This window comes from Hyaena hyaena, unplaced genomic scaffold (assembly GCF_003009895.1).
Source record: "Hyaena hyaena isolate Hyena2069 unplaced genomic scaffold, ASM300989v1 scaffold_1089, whole genome shotgun sequence".
In the NCBI taxonomy this organism is placed as follows: domain Eukaryota; kingdom Metazoa; phylum Chordata; class Mammalia; order Carnivora; family Hyaenidae; genus Hyaena; species Hyaena hyaena.
In genome coordinates, this window is record NW_024081721.1 from 112,102 (window position 1) to 132,737 (window position 20,636).

Consider the following 20,636-nt stretch of genomic DNA (forward strand, 5'->3'; position numbering starts at 1 on the left):
TTTAAAGAAAGAAAGAAAGAAAGAAAGAAATGGAAAAACAGAAAGAATAGAAAGAAGGAAGGAAGGATGGAAGGGAAGAAAGATAGAGATAGGGAGAGGAAGGAAAGAAGGGAGAGAGGAAGGGAGGAAGTAACAGAGCACTCCAGAAGTAAATCTTGGGCGTATCCTTAATATTATAGCACTTCTTCCTCCTCCCCAATAGTATTTGGCTCTCATGCAGGTTTTCTCAAGTGTATTAAGTGAGATAGCAAATGTAAGGCATTATATACTTGGTATTAATGTAATTATTTTAGAAAGAAGTGATTCCTCTTTCTAATCCTGAACATTTCCTTCCTCAAATTTCCAGTTCCTCCACTTAATATAACTAAAGGGAGATCACCTTCTATCTGATTCCTTAGTGCTTCATTGCCTCACATTTGACCATGCCCAAAATAAAGACAGATTATTACACCATTTAGTATTGTACTATAGCAATGTCAGTTCCTTTTCAGACCACATTTGTCTTTAGGGAATTAATCTTTGCTAAATCCCAAGCCATTTATCATAAGACTTACATTGCTGACTATCCTGGAAACCTTGCGCCTAATTTATAACAATTATGGTAGCTAAATTTTGTCTATTAATTAAAACCATAAATTACATTTTATACATTTTAAGCTAGTATGTATCATACACTTTTTAAATACTACTATCAAATCTGTGCACATTGAGTAATATGTGTAGCTCTATTCTTATAGTCCTTGAATGCAGAGTTTCTCCAATTATAGTGCATATATATATCATTTGGTCGTCTTGTTAAAATGTAGGTTCTAACTCTTTAGGGTGGGGTGAGACCTAGATTCTGCATTTCTAACAAACTCCCAGGTGATGTTAATGCAGCTGATCTATGGGTCACATTTTACACAGTAAGTTTCTTGGGGACAAAACTTTTCAAGGTGGTATCATTTAAGGCAGTGGCTCCTAAAAGGGGGTGCATAAGAAACAACAGAGCAGCTTTTTACATCACGGAGAATTGAGAAGCCTCTCCTCTCTTCAATGCCTATGTAGAGAATGTGACTTAGTATGTGGTTGGGCCTAGTTATATCTACTCCTCCATTTCCCCTAAGTAACTTTTATGCCCATCAAATTTGGAAAGCCAACCATAAAATAAATCCAAAAGGATTTTTATTTTCCTTGATAGGCTCTCCCAAATCTCATAGGACATCATGTACAAATAGTCATGAGAATTATAATCAACAATCATGTTGATAAAGTCATGCAAACTTCTGGCTTGGAATACACTCTCCTTAAGGGCAACAACTCTGTTTAGCTCATTTTAATATACTTTACCTTACTTTGTGATATTTCTTCAAAATAATAGATATTCAATAATCATTGGAAGCATAATAAAAATGGATCCTGAGCTCCTAAAAATGACATTTGCTTTAAAGATCTCTATTTTTCTTGAAGAAGTATTTTGCCAGCATAATGCACTCTCAAATATTACAACTATAGAACGTTGTTGGTAGATAGGAACGAATAATAGCTTGTTTGTTTTATGACATCTGCAACTTGGAGCAAGTCTACATTCATTTTTTGCTGAGTCATTTTATTAACTTTAAAAGATTTAGCTTCTGTTATATTCTATAATTATAAACTGATAAATGAGTAGATGGAATTAAAGAATTCCACTGAGGGAACACCTGGGTGTCTCAGTTGATTATGCACCCAACTCTTGATTTCTGTCCAGGTCTTGATCTCACAGTTTAAGTACCACTCTTGGGCTTCCTGCTGACTCCCCAGAGACCGTTTGGGATTCTCTCTCTCTCCTTCTCTCTCTGCCCCTTCCTTGCACACACACTTGTACTCTCTCTCCCTTTCAAAATAAATAAATAAACTTTAAAAAAAACTTAAAAAACAAGAATTCCACTGAAGTCAGTGATGTATTCAATTTCTGAAGAAAAGGTGATCCTTAGGACACCAACAGTTCAGCTTGGCTCATCTAGCTTTATTCTTACTCTTTCAATACATTGGAATTTGAAAGAACTCAGTTACCCATGTAAGAAAAGGGAGAGTAAAACTCAAGGAATAGCAATCTCAGAGCAGCGATGATAAAGACTCTTTGGAAATAGAGCTTTAGAAAGGGTTCAGGGTAGACATTTGTCCCGGAAGCAAGCTATTATCAGAATCAAAATAACTGGGTAGTATGACTTGTAACAGAGTCATTCTGAAGTATCAGGTTGCAAGTTAAGCTAAAGCAAAGGGCCTTCCATACTTAGTTTTTAAAATCTCAAGTCATAGTTGACTGGGGTACTGAGCCTAGTGGTGGGACCTTAGGAACTGGGGGGGTCAGAAGGTGATAGTTTTCTGTTAGGTTTAAATTGTAGCTCTTCCTGAATAAATATAGAAAACAAAACAAAACAGAAACCCCACAAAAGACCAAAAGAAACAAACTAAATGGTTCTAGGTTCTTTCTCTGGTTCTACGATCTTTTTTATCCCTTTCTTTATGTACATGTATCTGCTATAATTTCTACCAATTAATTTAATGAAATTCTATGTCATGATGACCACATTTTAAAGAGTATAAAGTATCTTAGGAATTATTTCTTCAATTTAGCATGATTGTGATAAAGTACAACTTTCACCTGTGATGTTTTGCTAAAAATATGGGGAAACTATTGACATTATTTTCATTGAAAATGTGTATAATTGTAATTATATTTCTGTATTCCATGTTACATTTCTATAATAATATATTTTTATATTTGAAGGATGTTCAAAGTTCGCATTTTTGGTCATCTTTGACTATTGATATTATGATTTACTAGAACATCTTTCAGAAATTAAGTGTAGGTTTATAATGTATTTAGAATGTTCAGAACTCCTTTAAACATTTGTAACTTTGTGAAATTTGTGTTAATAGACAACAACTGAATTTTTTTTGAACAAGTAAGTTTTTCTATTATCATCTTAAATAAGAGAAAACACACACATAAAAGATACAAGACAGGATACCACAGTTAACATTCGGATTGTCAAAATCCTAATTACTATCATCAAAGGCATTAAGTTCCATATAAATTATTTTGAAGATAATTCTTTTTAAGAAAGAAGAATGACTTTGTATATAGTTCTTTTGATTTTAAAATTTATAGTGTAAAATGAAGGCTGTGAAAAGTTTGCTGTCATGCTACCAGCATGTTTGAGATAAATAATGTAAGTCAAATCACTTTATAATCTATACTGACCTTGACCTTTTCCTGTGGATAGACATCTATAAATGATCATTTGCATATCCAAGCCCTCCTGCAGCCAAATATTGTCCATCACTTGAATAATCTGCAGAACAAGCATATCCTGACGAAGATCATCTCCAGCCTGTTAAAAACAAAATTATAGACTGTGGATTTCTTCTTGAATTCCATTAAATGCCTTCAAATTAGTTATATGCCATTGCTTTCCTCAAATAAATTTCCAGCCAGACTTAGGATGGTTTCAACTGTTTTATTAGTATTAAGATCATCTTGTGTTTCTGAGAGAAGATCAGAGAAAATAAGAACTTTCCTTTAAATGATTACAGAAGCTTCAGCCATCAAGTTAGAAGTTGCTTGGAATGCTGTTCCTGATAATAGTCTTTCAATTTATCATCCACATGTAATGTCTTAGACTCAAAATCTAGAGTAGAGAGACTCAATGTTTATCCAAATTTCAAACTCAACCACAAGAGATTCCTTTCTTATTTGGTATGCCATAAATGTATATACTGATATACAGTTAAAATACCAAGAGCTTCTTGACTAGGAGTATAAATAGCACACACAGCATTCATCAGACTTTAAATCATTGACTTCTCATATTATGAGGGTGATTAAAAGGTTTTCAGAGTAACAGCCTTTGAAATAAGAAGAAAGGATTAAGGGGTGATTTTCTAGCATAAGTGAAGGAAATGGAATATGTCCGAAGGGGAAGGAGGATAGTTTTATGCTTTTAACCTAAGAGGTTGGGTTTTGAAAATGCTTTCTAAATAATATGCAGAAAAATATTCCAAGATGACATTTTGTGTTATTTTTATTCTTCACCAAAAATGCAGTGTTATGTGATCATTAATGCTTGAGGTTACACAGGTCAAAGCCAAAGTAGGGTGTGCTAAAAATTACCCTCAAAAATAGTCAAAATCCACCAAATAATTCACTCTGAGAGCTGGTTGTCTGATTTGGCTCAATAGTTGATTAAATTAAGTGAGTGACTATAAAATCTTACTGTTCAACTACAGTTTCTTCTTCAGTCCCTCTTTCCTACCTACTATACCTATAGTAACCTATAACCCTGTTACTACCTTTTTTACTCTTTTCTCATGGGATTCACGATAAAGTCTGATTTGGGCCATATTTATTTAAAAAGAAGAAAATAACTCAAATTACTAAAATAAGCAAGTGCTTGCAGATAATAATTTTATGTTAAATTAACATATCATTTGAGTTTCAGCTAATATTTTTTTTTAATTTTTTTTAATGTTTTATTTATTTCTAGGAGAGAGAGAGAGAGAGACAGCGTGAGCAGGGGAGGGTCAGAGAGAGAGGGAGACACAGACTCTGAAACAGGCTCCAGGCTCTGAGCTGGCAGTCAGCACAGAGCCCGACGCGGGGCTCGAACCCACGAACCACGAGATCATGACCTAAGCGAAAGTCGGACGCTTAACCGACTAAGCCACTCAGGCGCCCCGAGTTTCAGCTAATATTGATTCTAAGTTAGTATCTAAATGAAAAGAAAACTCTCCCTTTAAGGGCTAACCAAACATTCCACTTTTTGTGCTACTCAAAAGTGATTGTATAACTTCATTTATTGAAACATGTCTTCTTAAATTTTGCACTGAAGGTTCACTGGCTTGAGCCAATAGCGATTGATTTATTATCAATCAGAGTTTCACATGTACTATAATTCTATAAAAATGCAGAATCAAAAATAACTGGAATCCTCTGTGTTGTTGCCAAAGGAAAATAGCTATAATCATTTCTTTTGTGAGAAATAAATCAATAATTCCACCTGTGAAATCAAATTGATGTTTTACTATACCTTAAAAATGACGCTGATGTTTTTGCCCATTGGGTTAGCATTGATGAAAGTAATCTTCAATGGCAAAGCATTAGATGTGAAATATGAACATGCCTATAGAAAGAGGAGAAAAATATGCTGAGAAAAATAAACCAAAAAAACCCACTTTCTGTTAAATCATGGGCTTCTTGAATAATGTGTTATATGAGCAAATATAACACATATGAATAACTTTTACACTTTGGAACAAAGAAATATATTTGTTACAAACAACAATAAAACAACATAGCCTACTAACCAAATCTTTTACTTAGAAACTGAAAATCCAGCTTTTCGGCAGATTATAAATCTTCAAATGCATTCTTTTCTCACTGAACAGTGGTGATATAGGGGGATTAAATAAACTAAATAGTATACAGATATTGTGTTTATGCTAGTTGGTTAATATCTAAAAGATAAATATGCTATTCAAAAATCTATGTCCATTTAATTATTTCTTTCCTGCAGCATATCTTAAGGAAATACGGATATAGAGTTACGAAAGACTTGGTGCAGTAACTCTGAAAAACAGTATGGAGCTTCCTCAAAAAATTAAAAATAGAATAACCCTACGACCCAGCAATAGCACTACTATGAATTTAGAAGGATCCAGGAGTGCTGATTCATAGGAGCACATTTACCCCAATGTTTATAGCAGTGTTGTCAACAACAGCCAAATTATGAAAAGAACCCAAATGTCCACCAACTGATGAATAGATGAAGAAAATGTGGTACACACACAGTGGAATACTCGTCAGCAATAAAAAAGAATAAAATTTTGTCACTTGCAACAATGTGGGTGATGGGCATTGAGGAGAATACTTGTTGGGAGAACTGTGTGTTTTATATAAGTGATGAATCATGGGAATTTACTCCTGAAGCCAAGACTACATTGTATGTTAGCTAATGTGACTAAAATAAAATAAAATAAAATAAAATAAATAAAATGAAATAAAATAACAATAAAATAAAATAAAGAAAAACTTGGGATGACTGGGTTTTCAGTTGGTTAAGTGTCCAACTTCAGCTCAGGTCATCATCTCACTGTTTGTGAGTTCGGGTCCCACGTCAGGCTCTGCACTGAAAGCTCAGAGCCTGGAATTGCTTTGGATTCTGTGTCTCCCTTTCTCTTTGTCTCAGCCACTCATGCTCTGTCTCTTTTTCTTTTTCTCAAAAATACATAAACATTAAAAATTTTTTTTTAAAAAGAAAGATCCGAGTTTAAACTTGAACTCTGTAACTAATTAGCTGCAAGACCACGGGCAAGTTACTTAAATGTTTGTATCCCAATGAAAAATGGGATAATAACCCCTATGTCAAACATACTTGTCATAGACATATGGACTAATGGATATAAAAGACCTTCTACAGTGCCTGACACTAATTAGTTATTGAAAAAAATAATACATTCCTCTTCTCTTTTTGTTAATTTTTTCTTACCTTTACAAATAACAGTACAACATACATCATTTCATTTCAAGTTCATTTCATCTTTTCATTTCTTTCAATTACACTTTGCATTTCCACTTTCCACTTATGATATTGACTACTTTCCATTATACTTTCCTAGTTGCTTATTTTCCTTTATGTTCTTACAGTTGTTTGAGTGTTAAAAGGCTGTATGTCTTTAGCTATTACAGACTTTGCGTTGACAGTGAAGAGTTAACTCAATACTAAATAAAGGAAAAGAACTTGATGGTTTCAATTTATCAACTTGGTAAAATATGACATCAATACATGTTGAAAGATCAGCTTGAATATCATTATTTTTGAGAAATCGGGAGAAGCAGAGAGGAAAGGATATATTTTTTAACTTAACCTATCAATAGAAATCTAACCTAATCCCTAAGCAAGTAGAAACCCTTGCTTACTGAATCAATTTGAGGTTTCTAGTAAATAGGTGAGGCTCCTTATGAAGTAATGAATTCTTGCTTTGAGAACGAGTCAGTCAAGGAATACATGACCTTCTGTCATGGTACTGAATTAGGAAATCCTGTATTTGGCCAAAAATGATCCAGATGAGTGGTTTTCAGACTGTGCTCATCCAGCTCCTGAGAATCTCTTGAGGCATCCAAGTCCAGAGAAGAGAAAAGGGGTAAATGGAGGCTGAAGGCAAGGCTTAATCTTTTTTCCGAATTACATCACTCAGAGCTATTTTGCTTTAATTGCTGAATATTTTGGTTTTCACTTGCAGAATATATTTTGAGTCATGACAAAAATATTTGATATTTGACAGCTAGTATGCACAAACTCTTATCGATATGATAATAGAAAGAGACACCATATCTCCTCTCCAAGAGCCTGCAGAAAGTTGCTATGAACATATACATATATGCATTAAGCTGAAAATAACTTACAAAGCCATGGATCACAGTTGAAGCACTTAAAGAAGAGAAATCTTTCAGAGATAAGCTGGATTTGAAGATTGTGAAAGGCAGAGATTAGCAAACAGGTTTTTTTGTTTTGTTTTATTTTGTTTTAAGGCTTTCTGTGTAGGGAAAGTATTTTTTTAAAAAAAGTGGATTGTGAGAGCCACAACCAAGCGACAGGAAGGAATGAATTAGAGTCTTGGAAAATAATTTTATGCAAATGAGGAGATAAAAGAACTGGAATAGAGAAAAGAAAATAAGAAAAGCTAAAATAGATAATGGATATGACCTCTGTTCTTGAGAAGCACACACTAATAACATAGATTTAAAACAGTTTTTTTTAAAAAGGAAAAAAAACTTATTAGTAAACGAAGTGTGTGGTCCTCACTTTCCCAGGAGTGGAGAAGGGATTGCATTAAGTTATAACTACTCTCCCAAATGGTCCATTCCCTAGTGACCCAAAGGAAAAGAGAAAATGGTCCACTGTCATCAGTGCTTCCAAGGAAAGACAAGGGTAAAAGTTCTTTGAAAGAAGGCTTAACTCAAAGCTGAGACCTTTGCCTTCCATCTTGGACAGCCACGCTTCAAAGAATGGACTGAGCTAGGCCCAAGTGTTTGTCCCCAATGTAGTTCACTGATGGTGATTAAAATAGAATGCTGACTGTAGGCTTTCCCGTACTCACTACATTCATAGGACTTCTCTCCAGTGTGAACTCTCTGATGCTTGATAAGTTGTGAACTGTCCCTAATGGCTTTCCCACAGTGATTGCATTTATAGCGTTTCTCCCCAGATGGACTCTCTGACATCATAAAATTGGTGCTGTAACCAATGGCTTTTCCATACTTAGTACATTTATAGGATTTTTCACCAGTGTGAATTCTCTGTTACACAACAAGATGTGAGTCTTGGTTGCATACTTTCCATATTTACAGGGGTTTCTGTTTGTGTGAAGTCAAGTGACATAAAATAAGACATTTATGGGGCTCCTTGGTGGCTCAGTCAGTTAAGCATCTGACTTCGGCTCAGGTCATGATCTCACAGTTCATGAGTTCAAGATCCCTGTAGGGCTCTGTGATGACAGTTCAGAGCCTGAAGCCTCCTTTGGATTCTGTGTTTCCCTCTCTCTCTGCTCCTTCCCCACTCACTGTCTGTCTCTCTGTCTCTCTCAAAAGTAAATAGACATTAAAAAAATAAGACATTTACTCTGAATGTTTTGCCATGCTGTATTCCTAATGTTTTTCTCTGGTATGAATTTGCTCATAGCCAACAAGTTGAGAGTTCTAACTGGAGCCTTTTCCATACTGCCTGTTTTTCTGTGCTTATTCCCCAGGGTAGAGGCTCTGATGTCAAATAAGACATTTACTCTGACTGAAAGCCTCCCTATGATCATTATACTCACAGAGATTCTTCCCAGTATGGATTCTCTGGTGGTCAAGATGGTTTCTTGAGTGAGCTTTCCCACACTAACTTCAGCTGTAATGTTTCCCACTTGTATGAAGTACTTGGTGTTGGAAAAGGATTTTACTCTGAATGAAAGCCTCCTACATTCGTAAAATTTATGTCTTCTCCCCACTGAGTAGGGAGTCAAGGAGTAGGGAACTCTGAGTGAAGGTTTTCATACAGTAAGCACATTTATACATTTATAAGGTTTTTCTTAATTACGGAATCTCTGATCTTGAATGAGATGGGAGGAGCGATGACAGGTCTTCGCATGCATTCATAAAGGTTCCCTCCTTAGTAGATTCTCAAGTGAACCATTGTCTGAGAGGTCTCTCTAAAGGTCCTATCATACTTATTACATTCTTAGAGGCTCTTTCCATTATGGATCCTTTGATACAGGCTCTAATTGAAACCTTGCCACATTCACCACACCTTCAGATGCAATGTATGTTCCTTCAGGCCTCTTTGTTTGGCAGGACTACAGAATAGACTAAAATGTTCCCCAGGAGAGAGTGTCATTTGGTCACATCCACTCTGTTTATTGCTCTGAGCACAGGTGCCCAGCCTTGTGGTAGGCACAGCTGACCAGAAAAAATGGAGCAAAGAGGCAGCTACTTGGTGCACTTTCCTGACTCAGGAAAAGTATCACTGTCTGCAGGTATGTAAAGGAAAGGAGTGTGGTCCCAGCTGCTAGGTATGGTGGTGACTCCTGAGCTGGTAACCCTCAGCCTGATCATCTCCCATGGGCCACTGTTAGAGCCAACATCCCACATCTCCAAGACATTCAAAAAACCAAGAGTTATATGGAATTGTAACTGAAAAAATAATTTTACTCCTTAAACAACCAACCAAGAAAGCAGAAACAAAAAGAAACCAACATCTGGACTCAATGATCCATATTGTTCTTTCTACTTTCAGATAGTTCATCTTTGCAATGCTGCATTTCTCTTTATTTTCAGCATTAATCAGTGGATATTGCTAATGACTAAAAAGTTACACAAGTTTTAAAAATTAGCAATGATTTGGAATTTAGCCCAGATGGACCTATCTCAGTTTATGAAATTTGATGCCTTATTTTGTTATTTTTCAAAATATGCTTGTGCAGCATATTAGGGACGTTTCTAAGGTGTCTGTGAAGCAACAAAGTTGTAAAGACAATAGTACTAACTTTTTAGCAGAACTTTTTATATTCATACTAATAATGGCCTAATTTTTCTTCCAAGTATTGGATTTGTTTCCTTGATTGTCATATGACTTTAGTCAAGTAACGTTTATTGTGCATGCCTGATAGTTTAACCTCTCTTCTTCTAAGTCTTATTTACCAATCCTTTCTCTAGTAGTGTTTTCTACTCTTGGACTTTTGAGGAGGAGGCGAATAAAGTTCATGGAGAAAAAAGAAGAAGGAATGCTTCTAAGTTAGAGAAGTGTGACTGGCAGAGGCTTAAGAAGAAAAAGAATTTGTGTCTGATGCCAGGAAGGACACTCCAGGCATAAGTAAAATCACAAAATATATTATATGGCACACTGACACATGAGTTTCAGTGAATTTTAAATTAAATAAAAACTGAGATGTTGTAGCTAGTAATATCCTTAGTGTCCTACGCATGGGTATGCACATGATCTAAATAAGCATGAAATTAAACCGTTCTGTATAAGGTCACCAAATCAATCATTTTGAATGGATTAAGAAATCAATTTACTGAGAAGTATCTTTATTTATTTATTTTTACTAAACTGATAGTTTATTTCTAAACCAACATATCTTGTGATGGGGCCAAAGTATTCTCAACCTTACACAGTGCATCAACTGCTGCACATAGCATGGATGGGATTCAATTACTTTTTTCTTAAGACACTTGCAATGACAATTTACAAATTGTTTTTGCCATTCAAAGAAGCATACAGTGAATTAAATAATGCAAAACAAAACCACTCAGCTTATCTACCGAATAAACTGACTTACACCATGATCAATACCCCTTATACACAGGGCAGGGTTCAGAGGAAGGTGACAGGTATTTATGCACTGAAAGAATTCTTCTAGTCTGAAAATCTCTTTCTTCAGTACCTCCTGTGAAAAATCATTAGAAAAAATATTTTAGAAACTGTAAAGAACTTGACTTTTCTTTCAAGTTAAATTTTTCCTCTATCGATTAAATAGACTCTTTAATTCTGGGACTGCACACTTGGATGCTTTGGGGTCAAATCAGTGATGTAGCCACATACAAGGAGGTAGTGGGTAAAGACAATAGGGGATGTTGGGGAAAATGGGGAACTAGAGCTCACGCCCTTTCTACAGGATTTTAAATTCAATTACAAACAAAACCAAAACAGAGAACTATTGTGTTCAAACAAATCACATAATGGGATGGATTTGACCTGTGGCTCACCAACTTACAATATTTGCATTAAATAATAATTAACATGATCCATTTCTGATAATTTCCTGAATCTTTGTTTGTAACTCTCAAGATTTGTACTTAATAGTAACAGTACATTTTATTTATTTAGTTTTTGGTTTTTAGTTTTTAGAGAGAGAGTGTCGGGGAAAGGGGCAGACAGAGAGAGAGAGAGAAAGAGAGAATGTCAAGCAGACTTTACACATAGCAAGGAACCTGACAAAACATGGGGCTCGATCCCATGACCCAGGGATCATGACCTGAGCTGAAATCAAGAGTCAGACACTCAACTGACTGAGCCACCCAGGTGCCTCAGTAATAGTACATTTTAGGAAACAAATTCACATATATAAAGAGCAATAATGGCAAAAAATGATATGGCTGACAACTGATAATTGTCAGAAATAGTAATATATTTGAACAAATAGTTTACTAAATGCCAATGAGAATATTTCTGATACTTGACTCAGTCCCTTCCATAGTCTTCTGTACCTGTGGAAGGTCTGAAATCACAAACAACACCTTTAAAATTGTGTATCTCTTAACAAAAAGAGGGGAAAAACAGGAATAACTTAAAAAATAATTCAAGGGTCATTTGAGTACCTCAGTTGGTTAAGCATCAGACTCTTAATTTCTGTTCACATATAGTCTCACAGTTTATAAGATTGAGCCCCACACAGGGTTCTGTGCTGATAGCATGGAGCATGCTTGGGATTCTCTCTTTCCCTTTCTCTCTGCCCCTTCCCCACTTGCTCTCTAGCTCTCTCTCTCTCAAAATAAATAAAAATAAACTAAAAACCCCTTTTTAAAAAACTTAAATTCCAGTAAGTTAATATACAGTGTAATATTAATTTCAGGTGTACAGTACAGTGATTCAACACTTCCATACAATACTAATTAGTACCTTTTAAAAAGAAGTAGAAAAAAAAAGGTAACAGTAAGTTGAATTGTGCAAACTTGTAAATGCTTCTTCCATCTTTTTATTTTCTTATTTTCATGTGAAGAAGTGTTACCACAAACACAGCCAGTCAAGGTGAGAGAAATAAATTTATTTGAGAGAATGTTACTGTCACTTTGGAACTTAATGCAAATGGTCAAAAAGGTATCAGACGTATTTAACTGTAGTATGCATCTCAAGTATGTGAGGAATTTTAAAATAAGAAATAAAGACTCAGCCCATACACAGGTTTTATAAATTGTAAACCAGTTTATTTAGCTTGCTTTCAACTTTTTGCTATCACCAGAAAATAATTAATGAGTCTACACTAGTATGGAAAAATTCTAGTTTTGTTTTGTTTTGTTTTTTTGCATTGCTCATCATGTTACATATCTTAAGGTTTTTCTGTCAATCCAGAGTTTATATATTTTCCATTTAAGAATAAATTCTGTGCTTATGATTTTTATTTTCCATTTTCTCCTATATAGGTGAAGCACCATAGCTTCTGGTGTTTCAATCAAATGAGTGACTTCCAGCAAGAAAAATACTGGGCTGTAAAAAAATTCTGGGGCACTTTACCTATTAACAGTTTCATATTATTTTGTTGAAATGACTTTTTTATTTTACACAGTGGATCTAGAGAAACTATGTGTTCCCTTAAGGACAAAATTCATGCTTTAGCAATCTTTCTATCCTTAACTCTCATTCTGTCGTAAGTACTTAATTGTGATTGAATGATGTTATTAATGCAAAGAATGGATGTCCACTCTCTTCTTGCATCTAGAATGTTGAACACAGAGAACCTACTTAATGATCTCTATCAGTGGAGGAAACTAGTGATGCAGATAATTAAAAGAACAAATATTCTTCAATCAGATCAAGAAAAAGAATAGCCAGGTCCATTAATATAATCAGTGATGAAAAAGGCACAATATTTTGACATTATTCATGTATCCTGTATAAAAATGTTACTATTCACACCGCTATTGATTTGTTTCATTTAATTAAATTTATTTATTTATTTATTTATTTTAGACAGGCAGAGACACAGAGAGACCAACTGAGAGTAAGAGTGAGAGAGAGAGAGAGAGAGAGCACGTGCAAACAAGAGAGGGGCAGAAAGAGAGAAGGAGAGAGAGAATCTGAAGCAGGCTCTGTGCTTCTAGCACGGAGCCCTACATGGGGCTCAATTTTATGAACCATGAGATCATGATCTGAGCTGAAATCAAGTTGGATGCTTAACCGACTGAGCCACCCAGGTGCCCCTGTTTCATTTAATTAATTTTATTTGTTGTACAAATAATTCATTAAAATATGATTTTGATTAGTGCAGTGTTAGAAAAATCTAGATCTCGATTTTGTACCTTGGGCAAGGGTGCCCTATAAAGTTTTCATATGTACTTCTGCTGGCCTGTGTTGTGCTGCCATTTTGAGGAAATTACTTCATCAGTTTTTAGTCAAACTGCCTTTAAGTGGGTTTCTTCTTGTCAGGTACTTTCTGTATGCTGCATGGCTACTTAGATCAAAATACCATGCCCTCATGGTAGACATTATCATTAACTTTAGATTGTAAATTGAAAAAAAAAAGTCTTGATTAAAGTAATTGATTTGGGTGTCTTAGACCTAAGTATAGACAAGAAATTTACTTTCTAAGCTATGAAATTAAAACTTAATTGAACAAAAGATTAAAGAAAACACTACATGAAGATTAATTTCTCAACAAACCTGTCTTTGAGGGTCACTGGCAGACTTGACTTTTTCCCCAATGTCTCCTAGAATTTTAAGAAGTTTTTTCTCTTTGGAAAACTCATCACTCAAGGCTTTTCCTGAACAGAACTGGAGAGCCGCCAATAGCTTCTGATACCAGCTTTTAAAATAAGTTTCATTCTGTGCATCCTTTAGCAGCCTGAAGGAAAGAGAGAAAAAGAGTTCTTGTATCTATAGCTGATTTTTTAACCACGTCCAGCAAGAACAATCAGTGCATTTCAGACTAATCTGTATTTGGAGGCTTGGGCAGTTTAACAGCCTTGAATGGGGGAAGTGTTGTTTATTCGTTGGCAGTCATCAAATTCCATCTGATAGTTAATGAGATTCCTAGAGTGAAGAATCAATAAGAGACCTGCTTTTTATTAATTTCTGTTCACAATGCACTTTTTTCTTCCTTCAGGCTTTTTAATTCTATAACAAATACTTAAGAACATATTTTGAGTTCTTATTAAAATAAGAGCAAAGAATTTTAAAATTAGTATTCATTAGCACTTTACTATATTGGAACTCAACCATAAAACCTATGTTTTTCTACTTTTCTTCAAAAGACAATGTCCCCCACACCTTCACATACCTATGTTTTTCTCTTTCTTCTAGTACCTCCCCTTGAATACCTGGAAGAAGATATTGTAAAGGCAAGAGCATGTTTGTTTGTTTGTTTTTCAGGCATTTCTCAGTTCAAATCTCAGTCCTATACAACTTCTAAGTAATTTAGGTTACTTAACTAGGTTGAGATTTTCTTTCTTTATCCATAAAATAAAGTAATAACTCTGATTCTGTACAGCTGTAGAGAACACAGAATGAGCCAATGCATTCAAAAGGGCTTAGCACAATGCACCTACTAGTCAGCCAACATTAGTTCATCTGTATTTCACAGTCTCCCCCAGCCAACTTCTGCCACTGCCTGGCTGTCTGTTCATGTCATGAACAGGGAAGACATAGAACATAAAAGAGTGAGAATACTTTGCTAGATAATGGAGTAGTAACAAATATTTTATTACTCTGTCTGCCATGTGACAATTTCTATTGCCTTGAAACTTATTTTAATATGCTTAAACTTCATTTTCTATTATGCCCTAAACCACTGATAGAATAAAAAAACTAATTCCCTTGAATGATAACCTCTCTTTGATTGATTCTTTTAATCTTAACTGGTCTCTAGTCTTCTCCTTCTGTGAAAAATTAACATTAAAGAAACTAGAAGAAAGTTATTGTGAGAATGGAATACTAAAACAAAAAAGATTAAATGCAGAGCAGTTGAAAAATATATAGATGAATTTCATTCTGCATCTCTGCCCAATATGTATTATGCTATAGAGACTCTAATACATTATTTTCATTTCTTCTATGTTCTCTGTTTCTACATACTTAAGTTAAAAAAATTAAGTGAGTCTACTTTCTTCTTTTTTTTAAGGTAAGGGCTTGTTCTCTTGTCATTGTTATAAAGCCAACTTATTGTCTAGCACCTCTTTTAAGTGGAATACTTCTTATTTACTTCTGGAAAGTATTAAAAAGAAACCTCAAGGGGCTAAAGATACATTGATGAAAAAATGTAATCCATTGCTATCTGCTTATTTTCAATGTAAGAAAAATAGTAGACAATGAATTGTTTTCCTATACTTGCCCCTATGGTGAAATTTTAAAACATCAGATATAATAAATGAAACCTGTCATTATTTGGAAGCTCTAAGAAAATGAGTTTTATGTGAGTGTGAATTGGAAAGCTGCAAATGCAAGCATCCACATGTAAAACTTCAAGACGCTTTATGTAAATTATATATGTCTCAGATTCAGTATTTTGAGGACTTTGGTAATGTATCATGCTATAGTGTACTTGGCTTTCAGTGAGATAGGCAGTTGACAGAATGTTTCTGTATCTCGATCAATGCTTGCCAGCACTTCATATACTTTGAATATTGAACCACTAGTTTTAAAATATCTGTAACCTGGTCTGGTATATAAATATAACTATAATTTCCTTACTGCTATATACATGATAAAAGGAAAAGTTATTTTGTACAGATGAAGGTAGCTTTTTACTAAACTGATTTTTTAAGTTTATTTATTTTGAAAGTGAGAGAGAGTGTGTGTGTGTGAGCAGGGGAGGGGCCAAGGGGGGAGAGAGAGAGAGAGAGAGAGAGAGAGAGAGAGAGAGAATCTCAAGCAGGCCCCGTGCTGTCAGCACAGAACCTCATACAGGGCCCAATCCCATGAAGCCATATCATGATCTGAGCCAAAATCAAGACTCAGATGCTAAACCAACTAGCCCACCCAGGTCCCTACTAAAATAAATTTTTAAAAAGATGTATTTAGAGGTGGGAGCAATCATGGGAACTGTCAGAATGATATAACTTGTATTCATAATACTCTTAATTTTTTTTCTGTTAGATATGTATTTGATTTTTTTATTACGAGCTCAAAATAAAACAGACCAGGGAAATCACTGGGTTCTATTTCTGAAACCAATACTACACTGTACGCGAACTAACTTGAATTTAAATAAATAAATTTTTAAAAAGAACAGAGCAAGGGAGGTTTGCAGAGAGAATACGACTGTGTTCTAAAAAAGATTCAAAAGCAAAGAAAGTTCAGTGTGTTCCACTGTGGTTATTTTCCTTGTAGAATACGCCTCATCGCAACGCTACACTCCCGCTGAGGCATGTTCTCCTGGTCATATCCCCCTGGTTCAACCTCTATGGCTTTTGACCTGACAAATGAGGAGTTTGTCTTTACACACTGCGGAAGTGAAATCATGGGGTGGCGGAGTGTAGGAGATGACCATGGCAGGGAAAATAGTCCATCCCTATGTCCATAGGCACGGTCAAGAAAAACTTATATGTCCTTTCATTTTAAACAAGTGCAGAGAAAGCTGAACTGTACAGTTAGAGGTAGAGGGTCACACCATTCTACATCAATGGCTTTTACCATAGGAAGTGGTAAACCCCTCATGCTGTACATTTTATCCATAGCCTCTGTTTGTAAGACTAGCAGACAGCTGGCTACTCTCCCTTGAACATTACAGAAACCTATTCCAAAGACATCATCATCTAAGAGAGGCAGTATGCTTATGCCAAATATATTTTTGTTTAATTTTAATTTTTTATTTACTTTATTATTTACGAAATTGTTTTTAAGTTCATTTATTAGTTTTGAGAGAGACAGCAAGGGTGGGGGAAGGGCAGATAGAGAGGGAGAGAGAGAATCCCAAGCAGGCTCTGCACTGCCAGCATAGAGCCCGATGTGGGGCTCGACTCACAAAGGCGTGAGATCATGACCTGAGCCAAAACCAAGAATTGGACACTTAACCAAATGAGCCATCCAGAAGCCCCATATTTTTGTTTAATTTTTAAAGTCAAGGTCAAGGGACTGAAACATATCAAGACTTGGTGGTGAAAGATCAAGCTCATAAGGTGCATGCAGTGTGGCTGTGTATAAACCGTGAGGTAAAAATAATGCCAGAGACCTGTTTATTCTATAGTATCTGTGAGATGCAGGAATAATTCAATTTGATACTATTTTGTACATTTCTTACAGACTAAGTAATGGCAACATTAAAATGAGGATAAATGCATAAAATGTAGCTGATTAAAGGTTATAACGGTATTAAGAATGAAAGGTAGAAGCAAGAAAGAGGCAGAAACCCAGGTACCGGTACACTTGTTATAGGATACCATGAAGGTATTTGCCTAAATTAAGGGGATCATGGCAGACTCAGAGAGACCTAAGATACTCACAAACCCCAGTAAGCATGACGGAGAGATTTTCCGTGGAAATTGAGTTTGTCTCTATTTCTTCACGCACATAGCTGCTTCTGATCCCATGGCGAATGACTCGTTAGAGCTATAGGAGAAATGGATCTCACATCTCAGTCCACCAGCAGGACAGCACAAAGTCATAACACCATCCTTGCTCTCCTTGCCTCTTAACTCCCTTCAATAGGTCTAATTGTGGTCCTCAATAGCACAGAATTCCACATTACAGGTACCTTAATTTTTTTATTATTATTATTATTTCTAGGAGAGAGAGAGAGACAGCGTGAGCAGGGGAGGGTCAGAGAGAGAGGGAGACACAGACTCTGAAACAGGCTCCAGGCTCTGAGCTGGCAGTCAGCACAGAGCCCGACACGGGGCTAGAACCCACGAACCGAGAGATCATGACCTGAGCGAAAGTCGGACACTTAACCAACTAAGCCACACAGGCGCCCCACAGGTACCTTAAATTTTGACCTGCATATGTATCTCCTATGTGTGAAAAGGGAAACAACATCCTAAAACAGAAGAGAGCTGAGCTACACAATGCAGGAAGGACCTCCCCTTCCCACTTCCTTCTGTATTTGTTGCTACAAGGCAAGGTGTGTGGCTCGGTAGACCAGTTTTTAGTGAGCACAGGAGGATTTTAGAATGTGACACCTTCAAGCGTTTTTAAAACTCTGGGACATATAAAGGCTGATATTCAATGCTTGATATGAATTATTAATTTTAAGATTTCAACAGTGTGATTAAGAAGTAAAAAGCATGGGGGCACCTGTGTGGCTCAGTTGGTTAAAGGTCTGACTTCAGCTCAGGTCATAGTTTGTGAGTTCGAGCCTCACATCTGGGTTTCTGCTGTCAGCACAGAGCCTGCTTCAGATCCTCTGTCTCCCTCTCTCTCTGCCCCTCCCCAGCTCCTGCATGGGTACTCTCTCCCTCTCTCTCTTTCTCAAAAATAAATAAACATTAAAAAATACAAAATTACAAATAGTAATCTCTTTTTAAAAAAGACATAAAAAACATGTATCTCTTAAGTCTTTACAACTTTATTTTACTTCTTAGTGTTTAAGAGATTTATTTAATATTTTCCCAGACTGAGGAACTTGACACATTTTCTGGTCCTTACAAAGACAATAGTTTCCTATGACTAGTTTATTCTTAGAATATTGGCTTGCTTTTTCAGAAATGTAACACTAAACTTTTATTGAGTTTTGCATCTAAGGAGCAGTATATTGGCCCAATCTACAGAAATGTGATTTCCAATCAACAGTTATTTTGCAATATCTGTCAATAAACCATTTTGTAACAATTCTTATTTTCAGATGTTTATTTATTTACTTTGAGACAGAGAGAGAGAGAGAGAGAGAGAGACAATGCACAGTAATCCATAATGTAGAGAATGTATACATTTTTAGAACACTTAAATATACGGGAGGGACCCATGAAGTATGTAGCTGACTTAATTGTACCCCCATATGTAATTTATATATGTAGTATTTATTACCTCCTGAAAGGTGTTCTCTTTGAAATGTTGTATGTGCATACTAGTGATGTTCTATTGTGTTCTCACTATGTGGTAGATTTATTACTTCCAACTCTATGCTTTCTCCTCTGAAATTATACATCTCCACTCTTTGTTCTGTGACTTCCAGTGCCTTCCCATAGGCAGAGTCTACTTTTCTGCCTGTTGTCAGAGTTGGTCATGTGATTCGCTTTGGCCAATAGGTTGTGAGTAATGAAATGTATGCCCATGTCTATACAGATGCTTTAAATATGCTATTATGGTTTGGTCCAGCAGCTTGCATGTCTGTTTCTGCCATGAAAACAGTGTATCCCAGCTAGGGGCTAGCCCTCCAGTCCTGGGGTGACAAGCCAATATAAAGCAGAGCTAAGCATTGTTGTGTGGAGTCCAGTGGAGCCAAGCCAAGCAACGCTATAGCAAGTCTGCAGCCAATGTACTGCGGGAGTGAGAAATAAAATCTGTGTTGTTGTAAGCCACTGAAATTTGGGGACTATTTGTGGCTATAGTAAAAAGTAATGAAGATGCCAGTTTTCATACTTTCTTTCCATTTTCTTTGCTTTTGCTTTTATTTATTTGTTTGGATTGCCTTTAGAATATGCAGCCTATTTTTGAAACATCCACAACATTAGCCCTGAGGATATTTGGGGGCATATTTAATTACTGAAAATGAACAAAACTCATCTGAAGCCAAGTCTGATGAATTAGGTGAATGATCAATTTGAGTATTCTATTTCAAATTAAAAAAAACATAAAAGTAATTAAAAATGGTTTTCTTTTATGGATCATAAAAAGCCCCTAAAGGATTTAAAAAATGATTTGATCTGGTTCATTTGGACATATATATTCTGTTACACTGCTGACATGGTGTTGTTTTATTACTACTAACATACTTTTTGACCCATTTAAAAGTACGAATAGGCCTTGGTACCATCTGTTGCTTTGGCTGGCCAAGTGTTTGAGTATCAAGTAGGAGATTCTTTCTGAGTAAAAATGTTGTACTAATGAGTGCAATAGAGGAATGGCAAGAATTTTTTTTTTTTTTTTGGACTTACAAAACACAGAACTAGACAAAGGGCCTGATGGCTTAGGGCAGTGAGAGAGACAGTACATGTAGCTGCTCTGGAAAACTAAGAGCTCTGCTCTAATGCTAATAGCTGTAAGACTAGAATGGCTGAAGAGGCAGGGGACCAATGGCTTTGGATCAGAAAGTACCCCTATCAGCATGTTTGAGAGTCATGAGTCATCAGCCTAGTGAGGAACAGACTAGTTCCACTATGCCCACTTCTCTCTGCAAAGTCCAAAGAGGAAAGCCCAAAGAGAGCCATTTATTCAGCTGTGTGCCAGAATGGGAGGGTGTGCTGCCTCATTCCCAGGTTTGGT

The 20,636-nt window shown here is 35.8% G+C and overlaps 1 protein-coding gene across 1 annotated transcript in view; it reads right to left on the reverse strand.

Annotated features, from left to right (window-relative positions):
- The window catches only part of PIK3C2G (phosphatidylinositol-4-phosphate 3-kinase catalytic subunit type 2 gamma), a 323,071-nt gene that overhangs the window by 112,064 nt on the left and 190,371 nt on the right, over positions 1–20,636 (reverse strand). Inside the window, exons 18-21 of the mRNA XM_039222254.1 lie at positions 13,944–14,124; positions 10,846–10,953; positions 5,055–5,147; positions 3,230–3,359 (exon numbers count right to left, since the gene is read on the reverse strand). Coding sequence (XP_039078185.1) covers positions 3,230–3,359; positions 5,055–5,147; positions 10,846–10,953; positions 13,944–14,124 — 512 coding nt within the window. The remainder of the gene's footprint in view (positions 1–3,229; positions 3,360–5,054; positions 5,148–10,845; positions 10,954–13,943; positions 14,125–20,636) is intronic.